Source organism: Sapajus apella, unplaced genomic scaffold (genome assembly GCF_009761245.1).
Source record: "Sapajus apella isolate SASKATOON/1434 unplaced genomic scaffold, GSC_monkey_1.0 scaffold21, whole genome shotgun sequence".
NCBI classification, from domain to species: domain Eukaryota; kingdom Metazoa; phylum Chordata; class Mammalia; order Primates; family Cebidae; genus Sapajus; species Sapajus apella.
The window spans coordinates 4,858,735-4,881,056 of NW_022436961.1; the positions used below are offsets into that span (position 1 = coordinate 4,858,735).

Below are 22,322 nucleotides of genomic sequence, written 5' to 3' on the forward strand. Positions count from 1 at the left end.
GTGTCCCAGAGCCTGAGTATACATCCAATAAATATATTTTAAATGAATGGATAAATCCTTCTCTGAGCCATCTGACCAGCCAGGAGAAGATGACTAGAGGTACTGACATGAGACTGACAAGGAAACAATCCAGCCAGACCACTCTATAGTGAACTTAGAGTCTCCAAGATGCATTCATGAACTTAATGCTTCCAAAAAGCTTTTCGGGACCCCATTCTCAACTGTAAACAAACAACTAAAAATCATCAAACATCTGGGAAATGTCTCTAACAGGACAGATGGAGACCACAGAAACAGAGAGGGTTAAGATAGTTTGTTGGGTGTGGTTGGGCAAGACATGGTGAGTATGCTTGAAACCTGCTCTTTTTGGTATTTTGTGAACTAGATGGCATTCTCACTGGTTCGAGGATGTGTCAGTGTCTTAATTTTACTAAAAATTAAGACCCACACCAAACCACATCATCAGGAAAATCCAGAAGCCTGGGAACCAAGAGAAGATCCTGTAAGTTTCCAGTGACAGGGGAAAAAACAGGCCACATACAAAAGGTCAGGAATCAGAATGTTTCAGGCTTCCCAAAAGTAATTCTGGGACAAAAAAGACAAAAGAGCGATGCCTTCAAAATCATGAAGAAAAAGGATTTCATGGATAGAATTTTATACCCAGCATCATACCTATAATTCCAGCACTTTGGGAGGCCGAGACAGGTGGATCACCTGAGGTCAGGAGTTTGAGACCAGCCTGGCCAACATGGTGAGACCCCCCATCTCTACTAAAAATACAAAAATTAGCCAGGCATAGTGGCTCAGATCTGTAATCCCAGCTACTCAGGAGGCTGAGGCAGGATAATCGCTTGGACCCAGGAGGCAGAGGGTGCAGAACCAAGATCGTGCCACTGTGCTCTGGCCTAGGCAACAGAGTGAGACTCTGTCTCAAAAAAAAGACAAAAGAAACTCAAAGCATGCCTAGGAAATACTGAGTTACTTAGGCCCTAGAAACTCAAATTGAGGCAATGTTTAAATTCTGTTCCGAAACTGGGAAAACATACTTTCAGACACACATAAGGTCAAAATGTTTTCTTTTCATATATCTGTTCACAAAAAGCAACTAGAAAACACACTATACCAAAATGAGGACGTAAACCCAAGAAAAATGGAGGACATGGGAGCAAGGTGACAGGAAATCCAGACAAAAGAGGTCTCATTATCATAATGCCACATCAAGCTAAGTTTTCCTCATTTAAATGAATGCCACCAAAACCTCAAGAGAATATAATTCTAATACAAGAAAATAAGCAACAATTATTTTGATTATTTCATTAATAGTACTTTAAAAGAAAAAACATTTACAGAACTAGCTGTGCACTGTCATGTCTCCGACGTGTGATAAGAAACTTTTCCCGCCACTGCACGAAGTTCCCCAGCACATCACCAGCACCTCCAACTATGCTGATCAGGTTTCCACTGGTCCAAATCTCCAATCCAACTAGCACAATTCGAATATTTAACATAATATACATCTGGGAAGAGAGAAATAAAAGTATAAAGAATGTGAGAAAAATCTTTTAACCACATGAAGTAACACAGCTACTTAAATTAAAACTTACCTGCCTAAAAAAAAAAAAAAATCTTTCCTCTAATATAATGAGATTCTTGGCCAGGCACAGAGAAGCTGAGGTAGGCAGATCACCTGAGATCAGGAGTTCAAGACCAGACTGGCTAATATGGTGAAACCCCATCTCTACTAAAATTCAAAAATTAGCTGGGCATGGTGGTGCACGCCTGTAATCCCAACTACTTGGGAGACTGAGGCAGGAGACTTGCTTGAACCCAGGAGGGGGAGGTTGCAGTCAGCCAAGATTGTACCACTGCACCCTAGCCTGGGTAACACAGCAAGACACCATCTCAAAAAAAAAAAATACAATGAGACTTTAACCTCTCAATAGTCTCAGTTTCGTCAACCATAAAATGATAGTAACAGAGATTCAAAATCCTTATTATCTTCCATTGTAAAATCTAACAAAGTCTGGAAATTAAGTTTTTGGTAAAACTGGTTCTAAAATTTGCCCTGATATAATGCAAGCTCATTCATAGTCCACTATTATCCCACTTAATGTAAATATTCCTATATTTCACTGCAGAAATACCAATGAGTCTGATTACAAGGTGCTATCCCAAGATCCTGTCAGAGGTGTTATATAATATGGAGTGAACCATACTATTTTTCTAAAATTATAATCACAGGTACGTCAGAGGTTTCAGATAAAGGACTATGGAACTCATACCTATTTCATAGAGGTACTGTGAGGAGTAAATGGGTTAAGTCCAAAGCACTTAGTTCAGTGTCTAGCACACTGTAAATATTCAACTGAATGCTATCATCATCATCATCATCATGCTTGATGTTCATATCAGCTTTGTAGATAAAATTACTTTATATCTAATTATTTAATATCTTCCACTGAATGAACTCCAAAATCTCAAACCAAACACACACACACACACACAAATTAGTATCATCATCATATTTTCAGAGTAGAAGGCAGCCTTATTCAAAATAAAATTTACTCAATAAAAATTCAAAGACCTTTTCATAAATGCCAAAGCACCTAAGCCTAGCTACTCTGAAGTTAAAGTAGATGCTAATATGAAATCTCTTGTTTTTTTCAAAGTCTTTCTACACTGATACTTTGCTTTAAACATTAAAAAGAGTTAAAAAAAACAAACCAGAAAGTAGACCTCTAAAAGACTGAGTCATTGATTGAGGCCCTGTGATAATCAGAACTCAAAATGAGACACTTTTTAAGTTCTGTTCTGATACAGAATAGGAACAGAATCATCCTGATTGATGGAAAATACAACTTACACTATCCAAGTAGTTTGCCAGGCGAATCATCTCTTCTCTCACAGCAGTCTGATTTCTTCCCATCATGTCATACTGGAAAAGCAAAGGAGAATCATTATCACCAAAGTAGACTAAGAATAAAAATGTGAGTCCGGGTACAGTGGCTCTTGCCTGTAATCCTAGCACTTTGGGAGGCCCAGGCAGGTGGATCACCTGAGGTCAGCAGTTCAAGACCAGCCTAGCCAACATGGCAAAACCTTGTCCCTACTAAAAATACGAAAATTAGCCAGGCATGGTGGTGGGTGCCTATAATTCCAGCTACTTGGGAGGCTGAGGCAGAACTGCTTGAACCCGGGGTAGGGGGAAGAGGTTGCAGTGAGCCAAGATCCTGCAACCTCACTGCAGCCTGGGTGAAAGAGCGAAACTCCATCTCAAAAAAAAAAAAAAAAAAAAAAAAACAAGAATAAAAATGTGTCTGTAATTTGTTATAATGAAGATTAGAATCCAAATATTTCCTCTGAACAAAAAATTGAGGCATTTAGACATTTATCAACGCTTCAAATTAAGAAATTGTAGTGATAGGAATAAAAAAAAACAGGTGAAAGTGTAAAGTAATAATGAAACAGCACTGAAGTCTTCATTTTCTCCAAATTAGTAGAACTTTAAAACAAATTATCTTCTTAATGTTCCTTTTATTTTAATGCAAAAATATTTTCAAGCATTTCACAGAGAGTTTTAAGCAATAAAAATGCATAGATAAAAGAATAAAAGACAATCTAAAGAACTTCCTGACCCTTTCACCTCTTAGGCTAATTATATCACCAATAAACCTTTTTATTTTAATTTAACAGAGTTCAGTTGACCAAAGAACGACTGATTCAAGAATTGTGCAGCTTCCAAACCAGAACAGGTTCAGAGAGACTGTGCATAGCCACATGGTAGAACATGATTTATGGATACAAAAAAAAAAAAAAAAAGTGACATAGAGAAAACAGAATTGAGATACAGAAATAGCCAGACTCGTTACAGATCAGCACTAGTAAACCATTTCTAAACCCTGGGCTGAATTAATAATGCAAGATTAACCAACAATCACTAGTTAAAAAGTCATACGTAAATGAAAATATAAAAGTTTAACCATCTTAAGCCAAACAAATATGATTAATTTTTTCTTTGAGACCTGGCTAAACTCAAATGTCTATTTTTGACATTATTTTATGTAACCAATTTAGCAAAAGAAAAATTTTCAAAGAATTTATGATTTTGCTCTATGCTAAAAGCACAATTTCAGAATATATCAGATTTTATCAGTTGGGGATCTAATCATGATTTTCCTAAACAAGAAAAAAAAATTAATTTAATACATTTAACAGGGCTTGATTGAAATTGAACCATTTTTTTTAACCATTTTCTAACTGTATATAACAAATATATCTGGAAACAGCAATGAAGAAAAACATTTTGAATCTTAGTTTTTGTGACTTGTTCAAAACAGTCTACAGAAGCTTTTTACCCACTGCCGGGGCAGAGTTCACACTTGCTCATATTCCATGTGCTTTCCTTCTACTACTTGAGGGCAATGAACCTATAATGTATAAATTTGAGTCTATCTCTTAATAATATTTTCCCCAAATTATTTATTTGGGATGGCGTATTATTTTCCAACCTACACACAACAAGGAATTTTATTAAACCCAAAAAAAAAAAAAATCTCCTGTCTGCACAGCTTACAAGAAAGAAACTGCCAATCATGGTATAAGCTTCCACTAATAACTTTTTCACACTAACGACAAAGTTGGAAGTAAAAGTCAAACAAAACACTTCAATACTCTCTATTTTAAATTACACAGCTGTTGTATCAAATACTCACTTGTACATCATAAATATGTTAAGTATTATATATCAATTTAAAAAAGCAACATGAAAATAAATAAATAAATTATACAGCCACTATCTCTAAAACTGATAATCCTATAAATGCCAATAGGGACACGTTACTTCTCTTAGTTAAAGCAAAGCACTTAGTTCTGTTTCTTAAGTATAAATAAAGAAAATGCCCTCATGTGATCCTGTACACTGAAATTAATACTATTCCCTTCCAAAGCATGCCAGGACCTGGAGGTTTTCCATCTCTTAAAGTGCAATATAGGTTATCTCAAATTCTAGAAAGCAAAGCAATCTGAATAGCCAAGGAAGAACAAACCTTTTATAGCCATAGTCCATTAAAGTAATCTGAAAAGTTCTCAAGAGCCTGATAGGCAGTACAGATTCACTCAAAAAATTTAGCATAAGCAAGTCATCAGCAAAAACAAGAAAAACAAATCATTAATAAAAGATAAAGTTAAAGGCAGTCACATTTGCTACCTTGAGCTTCTGTTGGTATTCTGGTGTTATTCTGGTGTTATAACGTTTAAGGGAAAAAAAATTTTAGTTTTAAAATCATCATTTAAGTAAGATACAAACAAACTGTAGTTTATATTTCCTTCATTAGATGCTCACTTATATGCTTTTCATGAAAAAGAAGAAAAACTGTCACCACTCTTACCCTTTCCTTGTCTACGACAATGAACAGCTCCACATACCGGGTCTGTGGCAAGACAGCTCTTCTTCTCTGTCAAAACACAAACAGCATAAAGGCAAAAGAAAGTTATAAGACTATGGTCACATCCTAATCTCTCATCACTATTTCATGTCTGCTAAGAACATGCTTAACATATCCTAGATCAATAAAGTGAAAAACATGTTTTTTGAAATGTTATCTGCTTCTTAGTGATAAAAACTTTGTCCAGTTCTGTTACTGACTTTAAGTGATGATAAACTATGTCTGAGGGGAAAAAAAATGTTTTGAAGTGTTATCTGCTGTTATCTGCACTGATATGAGAAAAATGCTACAGATAAAATGGGTTTCTTAAGTTTACAAAGCAGAATTACCAATTTTCTAAAATCAAAACTACACACACACACATGCGCATGCACGCATGCACACACACGCACACACACACACACATACACACATATTTTAATGAAAAACCCCATTATTATGATGAGAGATAAAGAAAACATACCCACTAATATCCCAGAGCGTAAGTTAGAACAAGGTTGCCATTTTCAAAAACAACTAGTTTTGTCATTTTACAAAAATTCATGCAAAGTAGAATAAGCAAAATTTTTAATGTTGTCCAATGTTTAAAGTTAAAAAGAACAGTCCAACAGTCAAATGAGTGGATAGCAGGAGAGGCAATAAAAATAATGGCATAAACTAGTATAAGTTAATTAAAAATATGCTCTTTCATGGCAGCAACATCCTCTCTTATGTGGAAAGGTACAGTCTCTGCAACTGAAGTTGATCTAGTCCTAGAACCATTTCAGTCTAAGAGACCCATGTCAAGAGTATATCATGAAATGCTATAGCAGTCTCTAAATAGGGATGAGAGTGTCCTTAAAACATATCTGAAGTCATTAAAGTCCTAAAGCTATATCTTTCTCTTTCTTTAATCTAGGGTTCAAGAATCACTATTCGAGTTGTCTAAGAGGTACGTAAATAAAAAGTCTATTTGCACTGGGCACGGTGGCTTACACCTGTAATCCCAGCACTTTGGGAAGCTGAGGCAGGAGGATTGCTTGATGCCAGGAGTTCAAGACCAGCCTGGGTAACATAATGAGACCTCATCTCTACAAAAATTTTTTTAAATTAGCCAGGCATGGTGGCACACACCTGTAGTACTAGCTACTGGGAGGCTGAGGCAGAAGGACTGCTTGAACCCAGGAGGTCAAGGCCACAGTAAGCCATGATCACACCACTGCACTCCAGCCTGGACCACAGAGCAAGACCCTGCCTCAAAAAAAAAAAAAAAAAAAAAAAAAGGACAGTGTAATAGACCAATATGTAGCAATACCAAACAGGATAACTGTTGCAGATGTAAAACGTAGTTTCCAAAACCCACAGAATCTAAACTGTATTTAACTAGGTAGCAGGAACTGTATATTGCTCATATTTTCATCACCTAGTGCCTATCGATAGATTTGGCAAAATTAAGAAAAGAAAAGAAAACACTACTCATAGTATTGGTTTCATGAATAAATACATGATTTTTCTAAAATGGTAGTCTGAGCCATAAAGAAGTATGCTATTTCCTTACTCGAAGTAGCTGAGTCATGCTGGGAAACTCTTCCTCTTCATCCTTTGTGGTTTCTTTCTCTATATCCTTGTTGGAAACTCCACATTTCAGAGGCTCTTGGTGGACATCATCCATTCGGTAAATGATGTGCTCAAAATGAGAGCTGTTCTGCAGGGGTTCAATCCCATAACTCGCATTCTCTAAATGCAGCAATCCTCTGAATGTTGCATTACACATACACAAATTTTAAGAAAAAGAAAATACACAAGAATCAGAAAACCTAAGTTCAAGTCCTACTTCTTAAATATGTAAGTAGGCATAGCATGATATAGAGAAAAAAATAGAGGCTTTAGAATCAGACAGATGGGGCTGGAACGGATCTAAATTGAAAGCTCAAATAGTTACTTAGCAGCATCACTGCTGTTAAGTTACTTAACCTCCCTGAGTGACCTATGGGAAATGGAAGGCACTACAAAGTGGTGGCTAAGAATGTAGCATCTGAAACAGAGAACCAGAGTTTGAATTCCAAATGTTTTCTATTAGCTGCAGGACTCTCAGTGAAGTATTTAACCTCTGCCTTGGTTTACCCTCTGCATAGGATTGTTCTGAAAACAAAATTACTTAATAAGCACAAAACACTCAGAATATATTGCCTGGTCCACAGTAACTATTAAATAAGTGTTAGTACTTAAATGAAGATAATCATATCCATCTTAATAGAACTAATATTTATTAGTTCAATCAATCATATAATCAACCAACCAGCACATTGCCATGACCTCAAGGAATGTAATTTTAATACTATAATAACTTAATTGGAAGTGTAATATAAGTTATCTGAACCTCAGTTTGTTCACCTAAATATGGGGATAATGAGCTCTTATTCACAGTCATAATGAGAATTAAATACAAGTCTCAAATAATACAAAGTGAAAATTTTATAAATATAAAGTGCTACAGAAATTTAAAGTATATTTTATTTTAAATAGCAAAAATTATTTAGTGGTCTCAAAACAAATTTCCTCTTTACATATTAAAACTAATCAATTATAATACTTTCGTAAATAATCATGCCAAGGATATCTGAAACACAGCTATAAAAATGTTCAGTAACATCAAAGTAAATTCCAATTTTGCTAAGTGCCCAAAATGATTTAATCTTGAGACAGAAATAGGAAAAAGGATAAGATATAGGGAAAAGAAAAAAAACATACAGGAAATTGCTTACCTGAGTCCAAAACAGTCGCTAAGAGCAACGGACGAATTATAAACTCCCTCCACATAGCCCCGATAATGACAGTGATTCTAAATGGAAAATACTGTATTATCTTCAAATATTGCTATATTGCTGAAAATCATCAAAGAAATTGCAGAGCTAACAAAATTACTTGAGGCCAGTCAACTAAGAAGTTTTATTTATATTATTGGCATCTCATAGTATCACATGGCATTCTTCAGACCATCTGCAGACTATCTCCTACCACCCTACAAGTACACAAATGTTTAGGCAGAATTCCAGGGGATACAAGGTACAAACAGCTCTGCCTCAATGACCTTTCAGCCTAGGGGCAGAACATGCATTATGTCATCTTTAACATTTTAAATCACAGTCAATCCAAAAAGCCAACAAGCAGCTGGCTGACAACTCACTAAAACTGTGTTTGTGTAAAATGATCCTGTGGAAGACACTGAATGATGCTTTATAAACTTTAACCTTCAGCAATAGAGTCCCTAGAGGGAAGTATGTAAATTTTTCAGTGAAACTTAATTTCATTTTATGGACAAAAGTATATGTCATCATATTTGACAATCTGGCCATGTTTAAAAAAAAAAATCAAAGTATCAAAGTTTTAATTTGTATTCGAAATCTACAATCACACTTTCACCTACTTGAACAATATTAAATAATCAAGAAATAAGTGAGACTCCACCGGTCTTAATTGACATTTTTCAAACACCCAGCATAACAACTCAATCATACTTATGATATTTAAGAATTATGTAAGATAATACTTATGTAAGTTTCTATATAACTAAAATCTATTTTTAGCAGTTTTAAGAACATACACTTTCAATAACAGCAACAAATAATAATATTCATTGCGTTAAAAATTGTCAGACTGTTATAAGCATCTTACAAGTATTAACTCAGTTAAGCTTCCATACAGTAAGTATTACTCCATTTTAAATTGAAGATACTAAGGCACAAACAGACTAAAGTAACTTCGCCAGCAAATAATGAAACAAAATTCAAGCCCAAACAGTGTATGTCTGAAGAAGTATGCCAAAAAAGCTCTACGAGGAAGAATATGCCTTTTAACATTACTGCTTTTGTCAAGTGACACAAACTATGTGGTCTTTGGCCTTCTGCCTTGGTAACTGTTGGATGCGTGACTGGAAGGATGGGTTATTTTTTTATCTGGTTTATGCTATAAGGTAAATTCAAACTCCTCTACTAATTTTCTATTAAACAACAGACCAATGACGGACTGAGATAAAGAAATCAGATAGTGGACCGGAAGAGGATAGGCCTAAGTCAGCATTTCCTTGGCTTTTGTTAAGTACTAATAATTAATCTAAAATAAAGATTTTTTTGCCTCCTATTTATTTGAAGAATGCTGCAAAAGTGCACAACCAACAGAAACAATTCAACCTAGCAAAATATTACAAAGTTCAGAAGAAAAAAAATGTAATGGGAATAAAGTTTTCTCATGAAAACCACTGCAAAAGAAAAAAATGTGTAATACCTAACTGCCAAAAAGGACTGTAAAACACTCAAACAAAACTAGAAATGTTTATCCCCTAGTAATAAACACACAAAGCCAAATTTGACATCTGCCAATTATTTTGAGTAGTCTGGCCAGCTCTGTCCCCAGGAGTACTCTGTTCTCTGATGCAGAGAGGACCGCACCTCTTTTAGGAAAGAATTATTTTCAGCAAAAATTTAGAACCTTAGAACACATAACAGCAAATGAATGGTTTTCTTTACTACATATTAATAACAAATTAAATGTTTTAATAAGTGCACTTTTAGAGACAGTAACTTTCAACACAAAAATCAAAAACTCCTATTTTCAAAACATATCAAATTTTTCCCTTCATCAGTAAGGATTACCATTAAATAGAAGATTGACTTTCCTAGTCTTTAGAAAATAACTTTAATTACTGAGTACCTGGAGAGCTGTAAGGTACAGTTTACTCTATAGAGATGCACCCACTTTTCCCAGGATAACCTATATGTTACAATGTTAAAGGTGCCCTGTAGAGCTGTGCATTGTAACAGTCCTGAGTGCCTACTTGGAACTCATTTTTAAATTATAATTGTTTTAAAATTTTCTATGGAATCAAGAGGAAAACATATTACCTGAATATTGGGATGGTCAGTGATTAGAGTCCCTTCCTTATTATAGGTATAAACTACAAAATCTTCAGGCAAAAGGTCTCTGGAAGAGAAATAAAACATCATTTAAATTATCTACAGCTAAGGACATGATTCATAAGGCATTATTTCTAGATGAGATGAGCAGGAGTAAATAAGAACTTTCGTCAGATAAATTATTATTTTTCAATGTGCTAATGTGAAATTAAGGGCTCATAAATAGCCGGGTGCAGTGGCTCAGACCTGTAACCCCAAGATTTTGGAAGGCTGAGGTAGGAGTTGGAGGCCAGGAGTTGGAGACGAGCCTAGGCAACATGGTGAGACCCTGTCTCTACAAAAAATAAAAAATTGGCTGGGCATAGTGGCACACACATATAGTCCTAGCTACTCAGGAAGCTGCAGTGGGAGGATTGCTTAAGCCCAGGAGTTCAAGGCTGCAGTGAGCTATGATCATGCCACTGCACTCCACCCTGGATAACAGAATAAGACCTTGTCTCTTAAAAAAAAAAAAAAGAAAAAAAAAAAAGGAAAAGCTCATAAACAGACAACTCTGAAATAGTGTACATTACTTACAGGTAAATAATATTTAATATTAAGCTACATGTTTTTTCTAATGGTCATAAAATGCTAGCTGCAAAAAACTTAAGATATCATAAATAAGGTCCCTAAATGTTTCAGACACAACTCACAGGAAAAGTAAAAACTGGGTTATTGACAGTATATCATATTTACAGAAGAAAAATAAATGGTTTTTTACACTCTTTTCTAAAGGTTCTATATAAATAAGAAGAACTAACCTGCTAAGTATGGAGGCAAATTTCTGCCTCAATTGTTGAAAGAAACAATTATTCCTGATTTCCAAAGCTTCACTCAGTGTTTAGGAGGTTGAGAGGCATAAAGCACGTGTATGAGGATCAGGTTCTCTACCAGGACTGGAGCAGCTGTATGCTTATTTCCAGGTCTCATAGACAAATCAGGGATGCAATGTGCTAACCAGTGATTCATAAACATGCCATTTCAGGTTCAAAACTCCCCTGGAGGCATCCGGGACCAGCCTGTCTACATTGACTAGAAATGAATAAATGGAAGGTTTTTATCTGATTTAGTTGGATACACAGCCTGACTTTAGGTACATGATCAGTGAGGTATAAAAGATATCTTCAGTAAACTTGTGTCTGAACTCCCCAGAAAATATGATCCCTCACACATATCTCAGCGGTTCATAATCTGGAGGCAAAGCACATCTGTACAACTGAGAAAGGGACCGGGGAGTCGTGCCTTGATGACTGCCTGTACTTTCTTTGTCCTGATGCATTACGTCCTTTACCTTTACTAAAGTCTATGTGAGTAGGCATGGGAGTAGCCTGTGGAACCTTCGTCTTTCCAATAATTGGACCCTATTCAGTGGCTGCAGGCTCCCCTGCCCGCAACTTCCTGACACATGCGTAGCCTTTGCTCCCTTAGTGATGCATTTGGAAAGAATAAACCAGGGATGCTTGGCTTTGGTCTCTGCCTTCTTTCCTGTTTGGAAATCACTGTCTGCCCAGCCAGCTGCCACTGTGCAGCACGAACATGAAGAGCTAAATCTACTTAATACCAGGGTTCAGGAGCCACTAAACCATATCAAACTAGAAACAAAACCAATATACTATTGGAAAAACATTACTGAAAAGCCAAGATAAATTAAATGTCTTACTTGTTCCTTTCCAAGTGAATAACATGCTCTTTTCCTTCAGCCTGAATAACATAAGATACCTAAATGCACAGGTGGAGAAAAGAAGAATAAAACACTGTCTTAAAAATTACTTTTCAACAACACCTCATTTATAAGATGCAGGAAATTCCATCCTGAATTAAAACAAGAAGAAAAACAGGTACTGGCTGAACTGCTTAATAGAAGAACTTTGTGTCTATTCTTAAACAATAATTTTATACTCTGATCATCCCTTCCTTCCTTTAATAACTGATCATGGAAAATAACCTTTATGTCTATCTAAACTCTTCTTAAATTCATTTCTAATTCAGCTATAACTGAAGGGATTATCTTCTCAATTATCTTCTCAAGTCCATCAATGAATTACCTACAGTATAAGATAGTTCCTGCTTTTCTCTGAATGAAATGAAACTCTTGGTTTCAAGAGATTATCCCTAGTTCTAGTTATATGAAATTGAAAAGAAATTCAACTCCTTTTATGATATGAATTACAAGACTTACCTCATTTCATCAATTCTAAAACATGCTTTTTTCGCTTATATTAATGAGGAGGCATTATAATGCCTTATAATTACAATGCCATATAATGAGGAGGCCCCTGAAATGAGGAGGCATCATACAAAGGCACAGCAGTCTAACTGACAGCACTTTGCCTTTTTTTTTTCTATTTTTATTTTTTTTTGAGACAGAGTCTCAGTCTGTCACTCAGGCTGGAGTGCAGTGGTGCAATTTCAGCTCACTGCAACCTCCACCTCCCAGGTTCAAGCAATTCTCCTGTCTCAGCCTCCTGAGTAACTGGGAGTACAGGTGCTGAATAGCTGGAAGTACAGGCGCCCACCGCCACACCCGGCTAATTTTAGCATTTTTAGTAAAGACAGGGTTTCACCATATTGGTCAGGCTGGTCTCGAACTCCTGACCTCAAGTGATCACCCGGCCTCCCAAATTGCTGGAATTACAGGCATGAGCCACCCTGCCCGGCCACTTCTGTCTCTTTATTAGTGTACATAAAACAATATGGTGTGTCTCACAATTGATGGCATCTTAGAGTCAAGGAATTAAAGTAACATCCTCCAGTTCACGAAATCATCTTCTCTACCTCAAGCAACTCTGAAACAACTTCCCCAGCAACTACCATGTCATTAGCCGTTAAGTGCTCAGCGTGATCTCTGGAACTAAGAGATCTGACTTCACCTTAACACTTAAATAAAAAAGAAAGTCATGAAGGGACGCGTCAACTAACATTACCAGAAGTGTCTATTTAATGTTCCCTACCGTTTCCAGACTCAGTTAACATTTTGTCAAGAAACAGCATCATCCTCTCCACCACGGCACATCTGCCTCTGCCTTCTAAGCACTAGACCAACCTATGGATCCTGTCATTCTTCCTCCACATCCTGCATGGGAATCCAAGAACTTTTCATTATCTACTTCAGTCTCCAGTGGGCAATCAAAACCATCAAGTTCTTCCCATTGCCACAGCTTTGGCATGTGCCTTTCCATTCATTCTGCTCTTGGACAAGCACATGAGGTAAAAACATCACTGCTATGTCTACTAGAAAGAAATCTGAGAGACTGAAGATTGTTTTGTGATAGTTTATTCCTTCCCCAAGTATCTGCCTGGACTGTTCACCCCACTCCTTCTGGTCTTTACTAAAAGGTTACATTCTTATAAGGCTTTCCCCAGCTATCCTATTGAAAAATGCAGTTCCCTCCCCAGCAACTCACCATTTCCAGCCTCCCTATCACTTATCACCATCTGAAGTAAGATAGCATGTTTTTGGTTTGGGGTTTGTTTTTGGTTTTTTGTTTTGTTTTGTCTCTTCCCCTTCCCCCTTCACTAGAATGCAAGCTCCAAAGAATACAAGATTGCATTCATGCAAAGGCATAAATTTTTGTCTGTTTTGTTCACTGCCATATCCCCAATACCTAAATGGTGCCTAACATACAATAGTAACTCAATAAATACTTTGAATGAGTAAATTACACTCACTGTTGAATGAGCAAAATCCAGTTCAATATGCACTGACCATACCACTTCCCAAATATTTACCGAAGCATAAAAATGACGGTTATTTATGACAATCACAAGTATCAACGAGGGAATTACTGATGAAGATACTATCAGAGACACAAAAAAGTAGAAAACACAGTCCCTAAGCAAAAAGTCTACCAACAACTGAAGACAAGAAGGAAAACAGGTGGCTCATGCCTGTAATCCCAGCACTCTGGGAGGCTGAGGAGGGTGGATCACTTGAAGCCAAAAGTTCGAGACCAGCCTGGCCAACATGGCGAAACCCCATCTCTACTAAAGATACAAAAATTAGCTGGGCATGGTGGCGCATACCTGTAGTCCCAGCTACTTGGGAGGCTGAGACACGAGAATCACTTGAACCCAGGAGATGGAGGTTGCAGTGAGCCAAGATCTCACCCAAAGAGGAATTAACTGATTAACTCTATTCTAAGACAAAACATAATCAGACGGTAGACTGTCCAGTTTAAACCAAAAACAAGTAAAATGTATAAACTCTTCTATGGAGGAGATCTTAGAGTCATTCACTCCTCAGTTGTAGAGGAGTAAATGGAGTTGAATGACCACCAACTAGTAGTGGTGGTACTCACAGGGAGGACAAAAACTCCCTGTGCTCTTTTTACAATGCCCATTCCCTAAACTCCTGATCCTCAACACCAGTGCTCTTTTTATAATGCCCATTCCCTAAAAAACAGGCATGCTGCCTTACATTTCTGAGTATATCAGCAATTCAGATATTAATACAATTCAGAATAAGCTAAATTCTATGCTTTATTACCTGCCATTGTTAAATTACAAGAATATTTAATTATACTTTTATAAAGTTGAAAGGCTTATAAAATTAAAGTTCAAATAGATTATTTCTGAACAAACTTTACAAAAGAATAGTAGAAAAAATAACTTTTGTGCCCTTGTTACCCCATTAACAGCATAGTTTCTTCTAATATGGAAATAAAACTTGTATTTTAGTAAATATTCCCTAAAATAAAATATATGCATTTAACACATTATTACTCTCCAGTGTCAGTGAAGATACACTATAAAGTGTTCTAGCTATCACAAACTGAGTGAGGTTAGCTCTTATTATAATAAAATCACTGTGACCATTGCTGTCAGTTAAAATGTATATAATCAGCATCCTACCCTAGTGACAGAATTCTATTTAACTATTTTATTCTGTTATGCTTCGAGTTGATCATTATGTCTTCAAAATATATATATATATACTGGCTGGGCATGGTGGCTTACGTCTGTAATCCCAGCACTTTGGGAGACAGAGGCAGGCAGATCACCAGAGGTCAGGAGTTCGAGATAAGCCTGGTCAATATGGTGAAAACTTGTCTCTTAAAAAATACCCAAAAATTAGCCGGTCACAGTGGCACATGCCTGTAGTCCCAGCTACTCTGAAGGCTGAGGCAAGAGAAACACTTGAACCCAGGAGGAGGAGGTTGCAGTGAGCCAAGATCAAGCCACTGCACTCAAGCCTGGGCAACAGAGCAAGACTCTGTCTCAAAAAAAAAAAAAAAATGCCAGGCATGGTGGCTCACGCCTGTAATCCCAGCACTTTGGGAGGCCGAGGAGGGAGGATCACAAGGTCAGAAGATCGAGACCATCCTGACCAACATGGTACCCCATCTCTACTAAAATGTTTAAAAAAAAAAAAATTAGCCAGGCGTGGTAGTGCACATCTATAGTCCGAGGTACTCGAGAGGCTGAGGCAGGGGAATCACTGGAACCTGGGAGGCGGAGGTTTTAGTGAGCCGAGACTGTGCCACTGCACTCCAGCCTGCTGACAGAGCAAGACTCTATCTCAAAAAAAAAAAAAGATACTAAGGCTCAATACGTTGTTTTTACTAGCATAATGTCCAGTGGACATCAATACCAGTGTCAATATGTATGTCAATATGTTGTTTTTACTACCATAATGTCCAGTGGACATAGCATCAATGCTATAATACGTAACAACCAAGTAGTAACTCACTGAACTGATCATTGCTACAAATAACACCTTTGTGCTAAAATAGAAAAGAAAAAAATTAAACATATGCTCTTCTCAAGATACAACTTACTTGTTTTGAATTGGGCCTAGGGGCTTCTCTTCTTTCTCTAGTTAACCTCCAAGGAGTTATAATTTCATAAGAAGAAAGATGTGAGGTTTGTTGAAAGCCTACAGAAAAGGCAATAACAAATATAAGAAATGAAACTGAAAAACTACATGGACACACAATATAATGAAAACCAAAAGCTGAATGTTCAAATCACAGAAAAATCACCTAACATTCCCATATTATAATATGCATGTAATAAAAGTAGTTTCATATACAGTTGTATTAATACAAAAAAATAGCAATATATTAAATAAGTATGAGGAGGAAAATTTATTTCCTTAAAGAAGAATACCAGTCCGTATCCAAACACCATACATACATACATACATATATATATATATATATACACACACATACATACATACATACATACACACATACATACATACATACATATATACTGTTTGGATATATATATATGGTTTGGATAAAGACTGATACATTGCTACATACATATGTATATATATGTATATGTATGTAGCAATCATATCAAACATTTTTGGCTATAAACCCTAACCCTTTTTTCTCAAAAGAAATCTTAAGGTATAAACACAAGAGGAAAGAAAAGAACTGGTTTGGTGGGTGAAATGGGGGAAAGGCATCCTAGAGTCTAGCGCCCTTCACTATCTCCCATTCTTCCCCTTCACCCAGCATAAATGACATCCTCTGAGATGATACTACTAAACACTTACTGCTATAGTCTGTATATTTGGCTTCTCCAAATCTCATGCTGAAATTTAACCCACAGTGTGTTCACGTTGGGAGGTGGGGCGTATTGACAGATGTTTGGGTCATGGAGGCAGATCCCTCATGAACAGATTAATGCCCTCCCTGAGGGGGCCAGGGTAAGAGAAAGAGTTCTTGCTCTATTTGTTCCCTCAAGAGCTGGTTGGTAAAAAGAGCCTCTCTTCCGCCTCTCTCTTGCTTCCTCTCTCACCTTGTGACCTCTGTACACGCCAGCTCCCCTTCCCCTTCTGCCACGAATGAAAGCAGCCTGCAGCCCTCACCAGAAGCAGATGCCTGTGCCATGCTTCTTGTACAGCCTGCAGCAAATCAAATATACCTCTTTTCTTTACAAATTACCCAATCTCAGGTATTCCTTTAGAGCAACACTGGTTTGGTGACATTTATTAAATGGTCGAGGACAGTAAGTGGGAAAAGATACTGTTGGTATCTGATGGGTTAACTCTAACAAGTATATACCCAACAAGGTAGCCACTCTCTCAAATTATAGCCATTAAGCCATCACAAAAACGAAAACTTTATAAAACATTTCTTAACAGTTAAGAACTTTTTGAAAAAGTCATGCAAACTTACTCCCATTTCCAATTCTGTTCAGTTTATCAGCATGGAATCCTGATGTCTTAAGCAGGGCTTGGGTTCTAAAGTCACCACTTGAATGGAAATTGAGTATAATCAAAATTGCCACCACAAATCTCTTTGGAAGACACACCATGTCAGAGTCTAATGTATAGTCTCTCAATAAGTCCAACACGACCTCTTTTTCTTCCAGCATTATTACCAATGGCTTAACCCTTACTAACCTAACCTCCAGATGACTATGATAACTTTTTACCTGGTCTCCCTACTCTTATACTCTCCTCCTTTGATCCAATCTATATGTTCACTCACTCATTAGTTTCCTTATACCCCTCAGATTTCTCAAATACAGATTACTTACACCTAGCTTTTTCCAAGATAACACTGTATATAAAATGTTTATAACTGTGTCTGTTTTTAGATTAAAAAGATGCAAACAGCTGCAAACATGAAACCATAAAATATATCATATCCAATACAATGAATGACAAACATAGTTTTTAAACCCTTTACCCATTAACCCCTTATATTTCTATTATACAGCATATATGTCCAAATGTGGCTTCAAATCATTACATTAAAAACACCATAAATGGACTCTGATACTCCAAGGCATATTTATGACACACTACAATTTAATATTATTGAAATATTTAGAAATGTCAATTAGAAACCATGTCAAAAGAAATCTATGGCCTTAACAGATGCAGACTTCAAATCACTGGGCAGAAATATCCCTTATCCTAAATTAACTGAGGAATGGACCATTTCCTTACCTAAAATGACCTTCAGTTTTCCTAAATTCCTAAAATCACAAGTTTATATATTATCCCTAAAAATTTCATTCCAGGGTTGGGCATGGTGGCTTATGCCTAGAATCCCAGCACTTTGGGAGGCCAAAGTGGGAGAGTCACTTGAGCCTAGGAGTTCAAGACCAATCTAGGCAACATCACAAGACCTTGTCTCTATAAATAATTTTTAAAATTAGCTGGGCATGAAGGTGTGCACCTACAGTCCCAGCTACTATGAAGGCTGAAGTCCAAAAATGTCATGTTTGGCTTATTTGGTATAAAAATCATACAGGAAGCATTGTCAAATATGAAATAGTGTTTGGCTTTCTTTTGTATAAATGTTATTGGTATATGTTCCAACATTATGAGAAATGCCTGTAATTCTGATATGACTTAATATGTTATTAATAATTATTATGTAAAATTGTTGTATGCCACAAAGGTAAACGTATTTCCTTGTCAACTGTGGCTTTAATGGTGGCTATCCTAAGACTTTTTGGCATCCACAGAAAATTGTCTCATTGTGATCCTCTTCTAAAGATGTTTTATAATCAGTTACAGGACTTTAACAGGTGCTCTTAAATGCAAGTTTATGATAACTTTGGAGATGTGACATTAGAATAGAGGAAAAAAAACTTTCAGGACTCGCATGGAGAGGAGAAATGTTTATGAATATCAAGCAGAACAGGAGTTAACTGCATGGACTGAACTATCAGAAGACTAAAATTATTCCTGTATGACTTTTTGCTTAAAACTCACTGATCCTTTGTTTTGTTTTTCAGAGCCATGAAAACTTCTCTTTTGAGTTATTTAATCCCTGTGAACAAAATCTGAAGCATATTTCTACCTGACTTCTCCAAAATTTGGAAACCAGTTGTTAAGTATTCTTAACTCACAGCAATATAGTTATTTGCATAAGTACAATAAGGATCTATTTTCCTTTGCAACAGGACACAACTGGAGAAAACAGGTTATTTTACCAAGTTTTGACTGGAATGTTGTGCTTCCCTTTAAGGAATCAAACTTGATTTTACAGAACCAGTAAAAGCCCCTTGGGAAAAATTGCCACATACCTTGTCTACACAGTCCCTGTACAAGGTTCCTGGCCTGTTGTAAATAATGAATGTCACTATCTACAGGCCCAGGAGTGCCAAGTTATCTTGGGACCTCAAGAGGAAAGAAATTTACCCAACTCATCCCTGTATTTAACAATACAAACGCATGGCTGAGCTCAGCTTTAAAAAAAAACAGTCTTATCTGAGATTCCTTATGGAAGAAAGTTCCATCAAAGCCAATTAAAAAGTGCCTATGGCGAGGCTCGGTGGTTCACACCTGTAATCCCAACACTTTGGGAGGCTCAAGTGGGCAAATCACGAGGTCAGGAGTTCGAGACTAGCCTGGCCAACATGGTGAAACTCCATCTCTACTAAAAATACAAAAATTAGCCAGGCACCGTGATGAACGCCTGTAGTCCCAGCTACTCAGGAGGCTGCAGGAGAATCACTTGAACTTGGGAGGCGGAGGCTGCAGTGAGCCGAGATGAAGTGATACTTCGTCTCAACAACGAAAAAAAGTACCTATGTAGCAAATAATTATTCTTACTGCGCTAATTTCAAATAATCAGGCCAAGTATAATAAGACTAAACCTTAATTTGCAAACTATCATGTCCTATCAGTCCTATCATGATTTGTTTTTAATGAAAATAGGAAACAGGAGAGAGAAAAATTATGTTTCAAGAACTAAGACACACCTGCCATTAAATTCTAGTCTTATCAGTTGTTTTTGAGTTCTCACTGCAATTTGGACTGACTCTGCTAATCTCAGTGAACCAATCAGTGATCTCTAACTGCAGCTCAGAAGAAACAAGCTAATGTTAACATTAGCTCCAGATGGCTAATGTTAACATCTGGATCAGTATTCTAATTCTGGGCATATATTGGAATTAATTAATGACCCTATATCAGCTTGGTTCCAATAATTACCCAGTTCATGGAATGCCTTTCTATTTAGTTTACTTGGAATAATTTTACTTATTTTGCTTTACTGTCATGGAATATATTGCTATTAAACTCTTTGTTTAGGAATGCAAGATAAGCTTACTGAATGTTTTCTTAAATTGAACATTTATTCATCTTCCAGATTATCACCTTTTGTGTTGTAAACTCAACAGAACTCAGAGTTGTGAATGACCCTCAGGATACTGATGTCTGACTGAGCTCCTCTCTACCCTGGATACAAGATACCCTGTAGTTAGGCAGGGATATCATTGCTCCTATTCAGCCTGAAGAAGTTACAGAAGATAGATCTTCATTCTCTACAATCCTTAAGATTAAGGTTCCCATGCAAAAGGATGAGGGAAAATATATCAGAGACCCTAAAACCAGACTGACTCCAACTTGAATAGGGGCTGGGTAAAATAAGGCTGAGACCTACAGGGCTGCATTCCCAGGAGGGTAGGCATTCTTGGCCACAGAATGAGATAGGAGGTGACAAGATACAAGTCACAGAGACTGCTGATAAAACAGTTTGCAGTAAAGAAGCCAGCTAAAACCCACCAAAACCAAGATGGCAACGAAAATGACCTCTGATTGTCCTCATTGCTCATTATATGCTAATTATAATACATGAGCATGCTAAAAGACACTCCCACCAGCACCGTGGTAGTTTACAAATGCCATGGCAAGGCCCAGAAGTTACCTTATATGGTCCAAAAAGAGGAGGAACCCTGAGTTCAGACAAATCCTCGCACCTCTCCCAAAAAACTCATGAATAATGCACCCCTTGCTTAGCATATAATCAAGAAGGAACTATCAGCACACTCAGCTAAGCAGACCAAGCCACTGCTCTGCCTGTGGAGTAGCCATTCTTTTATTCCTTTATGTTCTCAATAAACTTGCTTTCACTTAAAAAAAAAAAAAAAAAAAAAAAGTCTCTTTAAGTAAATCACTACAGACAAGACTATATATGCTGGCCAGGCATGGTAGCTCAAGCCTGAAATCCCAGCACTTTGGGAGGCCAAGGCAGGAGAATCACTTGAGCCCAGGAGCCCAACTAGCCTGAGCAACATAGCAAGACCCTGTCTCTTCAAAAAAAAAATTAAAAATTAGCGGGGCATGGTGGTACATGCCTGTGGTTCCAGCTACTCAGGAGGCTAAAGTGGAAAGATCACCTGAGCCTGGGAGATCAAGGCTGCAGTGAGCCGTGATTACACCACTGCACTCCAGTCTAAGCAACAGAGGGAGACCCTGCCAAAAAAGAAAGAAAGAAAGAATATATATGCTGACAGACACAGACAACTGTTATACTAGAAGCTAAACACTATAGAACCAAAATGAAGTTTTTCATTACAACTCAGAAGCAAACAGAACAGTGAAAAACAAATGTCTGCAAAAAGAGAGCAACTATAGTTCTCATGGGCAGGCAGGTAAAGAGATTTTATTTTTAAATAGGTACAGTTACTTTATAGGTAAAGTCAGTTTGCTTTACCTATGAAGTAACTAACACACCTAGTTTCAGGCCAAGACTAGAAACCAAGTCCTCCGTCTTCTATGAATCTTTTACCCAGACTGCCAACAAAGTAAAATAAAAGCTAAATATTGGAAAATTATATAACTTTCTTTCCTTCTTTTCCATTTTAAACACAATTCTCATTTTGAAAAGCAAAATGCAATAATTATTTATTTTTAAAAGGCTTTCAAAATTGCAGCACCCTGGAATAATTTCTGTATGTAAAAGCTGTTATTCTGATATTGGCATCTTGATTTAAAAACCCAAGCATCCACTTCTGAATTAAAGCCATGCCATAAAAATTTATAAAAATCATAACAAACGCATGTACTGGGAGAATGCCATCAAAATAATATATACTAATTGTATGAAAATCCTCTTTTCTGTGTTTTTTTCCCCAAAATTCCTTTCTTATCTCTAGGTCAAGTTTTTTTACTTTTTTCCTGTTCATCTCCTGTGTAGATTTTCCCCAAATTCCCTTCAGGTTTTTTTTTTTAATTCCAAATAGTAGC

At 36.8% G+C, this 22,322-nt stretch overlaps 1 protein-coding gene and 1 non-coding gene across 3 annotated transcripts in view; one reads left to right on the forward strand and one right to left on the reverse strand.

Moving 5' to 3' along the window:
* Window positions 1-22,322, reverse strand: part of ADAM9 (ADAM metallopeptidase domain 9) — a 115,845-nt gene that overhangs the window by 86,116 nt on the left and 7,407 nt on the right. For both annotated transcript variants that reach the window (XM_032288141.1, XM_032288140.1), the window contains exons 2-9: window positions 16,153-16,250; window positions 12,036-12,094; window positions 10,325-10,403; window positions 8,189-8,265; window positions 6,982-7,177; window positions 5,388-5,453; window positions 2,864-2,935; window positions 1,348-1,517 (exon numbers count right to left, since the gene is read on the reverse strand). In XM_032288141.1, the coding sequence (XP_032144032.1) occupies window positions 1,348-1,517; window positions 2,864-2,935; window positions 5,388-5,453; window positions 6,982-7,177; window positions 8,189-8,265; window positions 10,325-10,403; window positions 12,036-12,094; window positions 16,153-16,250 (817 nt within the window). The remainder of the gene's footprint in view (window positions 1-1,347; window positions 1,518-2,863; window positions 2,936-5,387; window positions 5,454-6,981; window positions 7,178-8,188; window positions 8,266-10,324; window positions 10,404-12,035; window positions 12,095-16,152; window positions 16,251-22,322) is intronic.
* LOC116558570 lies at window positions 5,607-5,675 on the forward strand. The gene has a single exon (XR_004272072.1). It is a non-coding gene; the product is annotated as a small nucleolar RNA SNORD38 (small nucleolar RNA).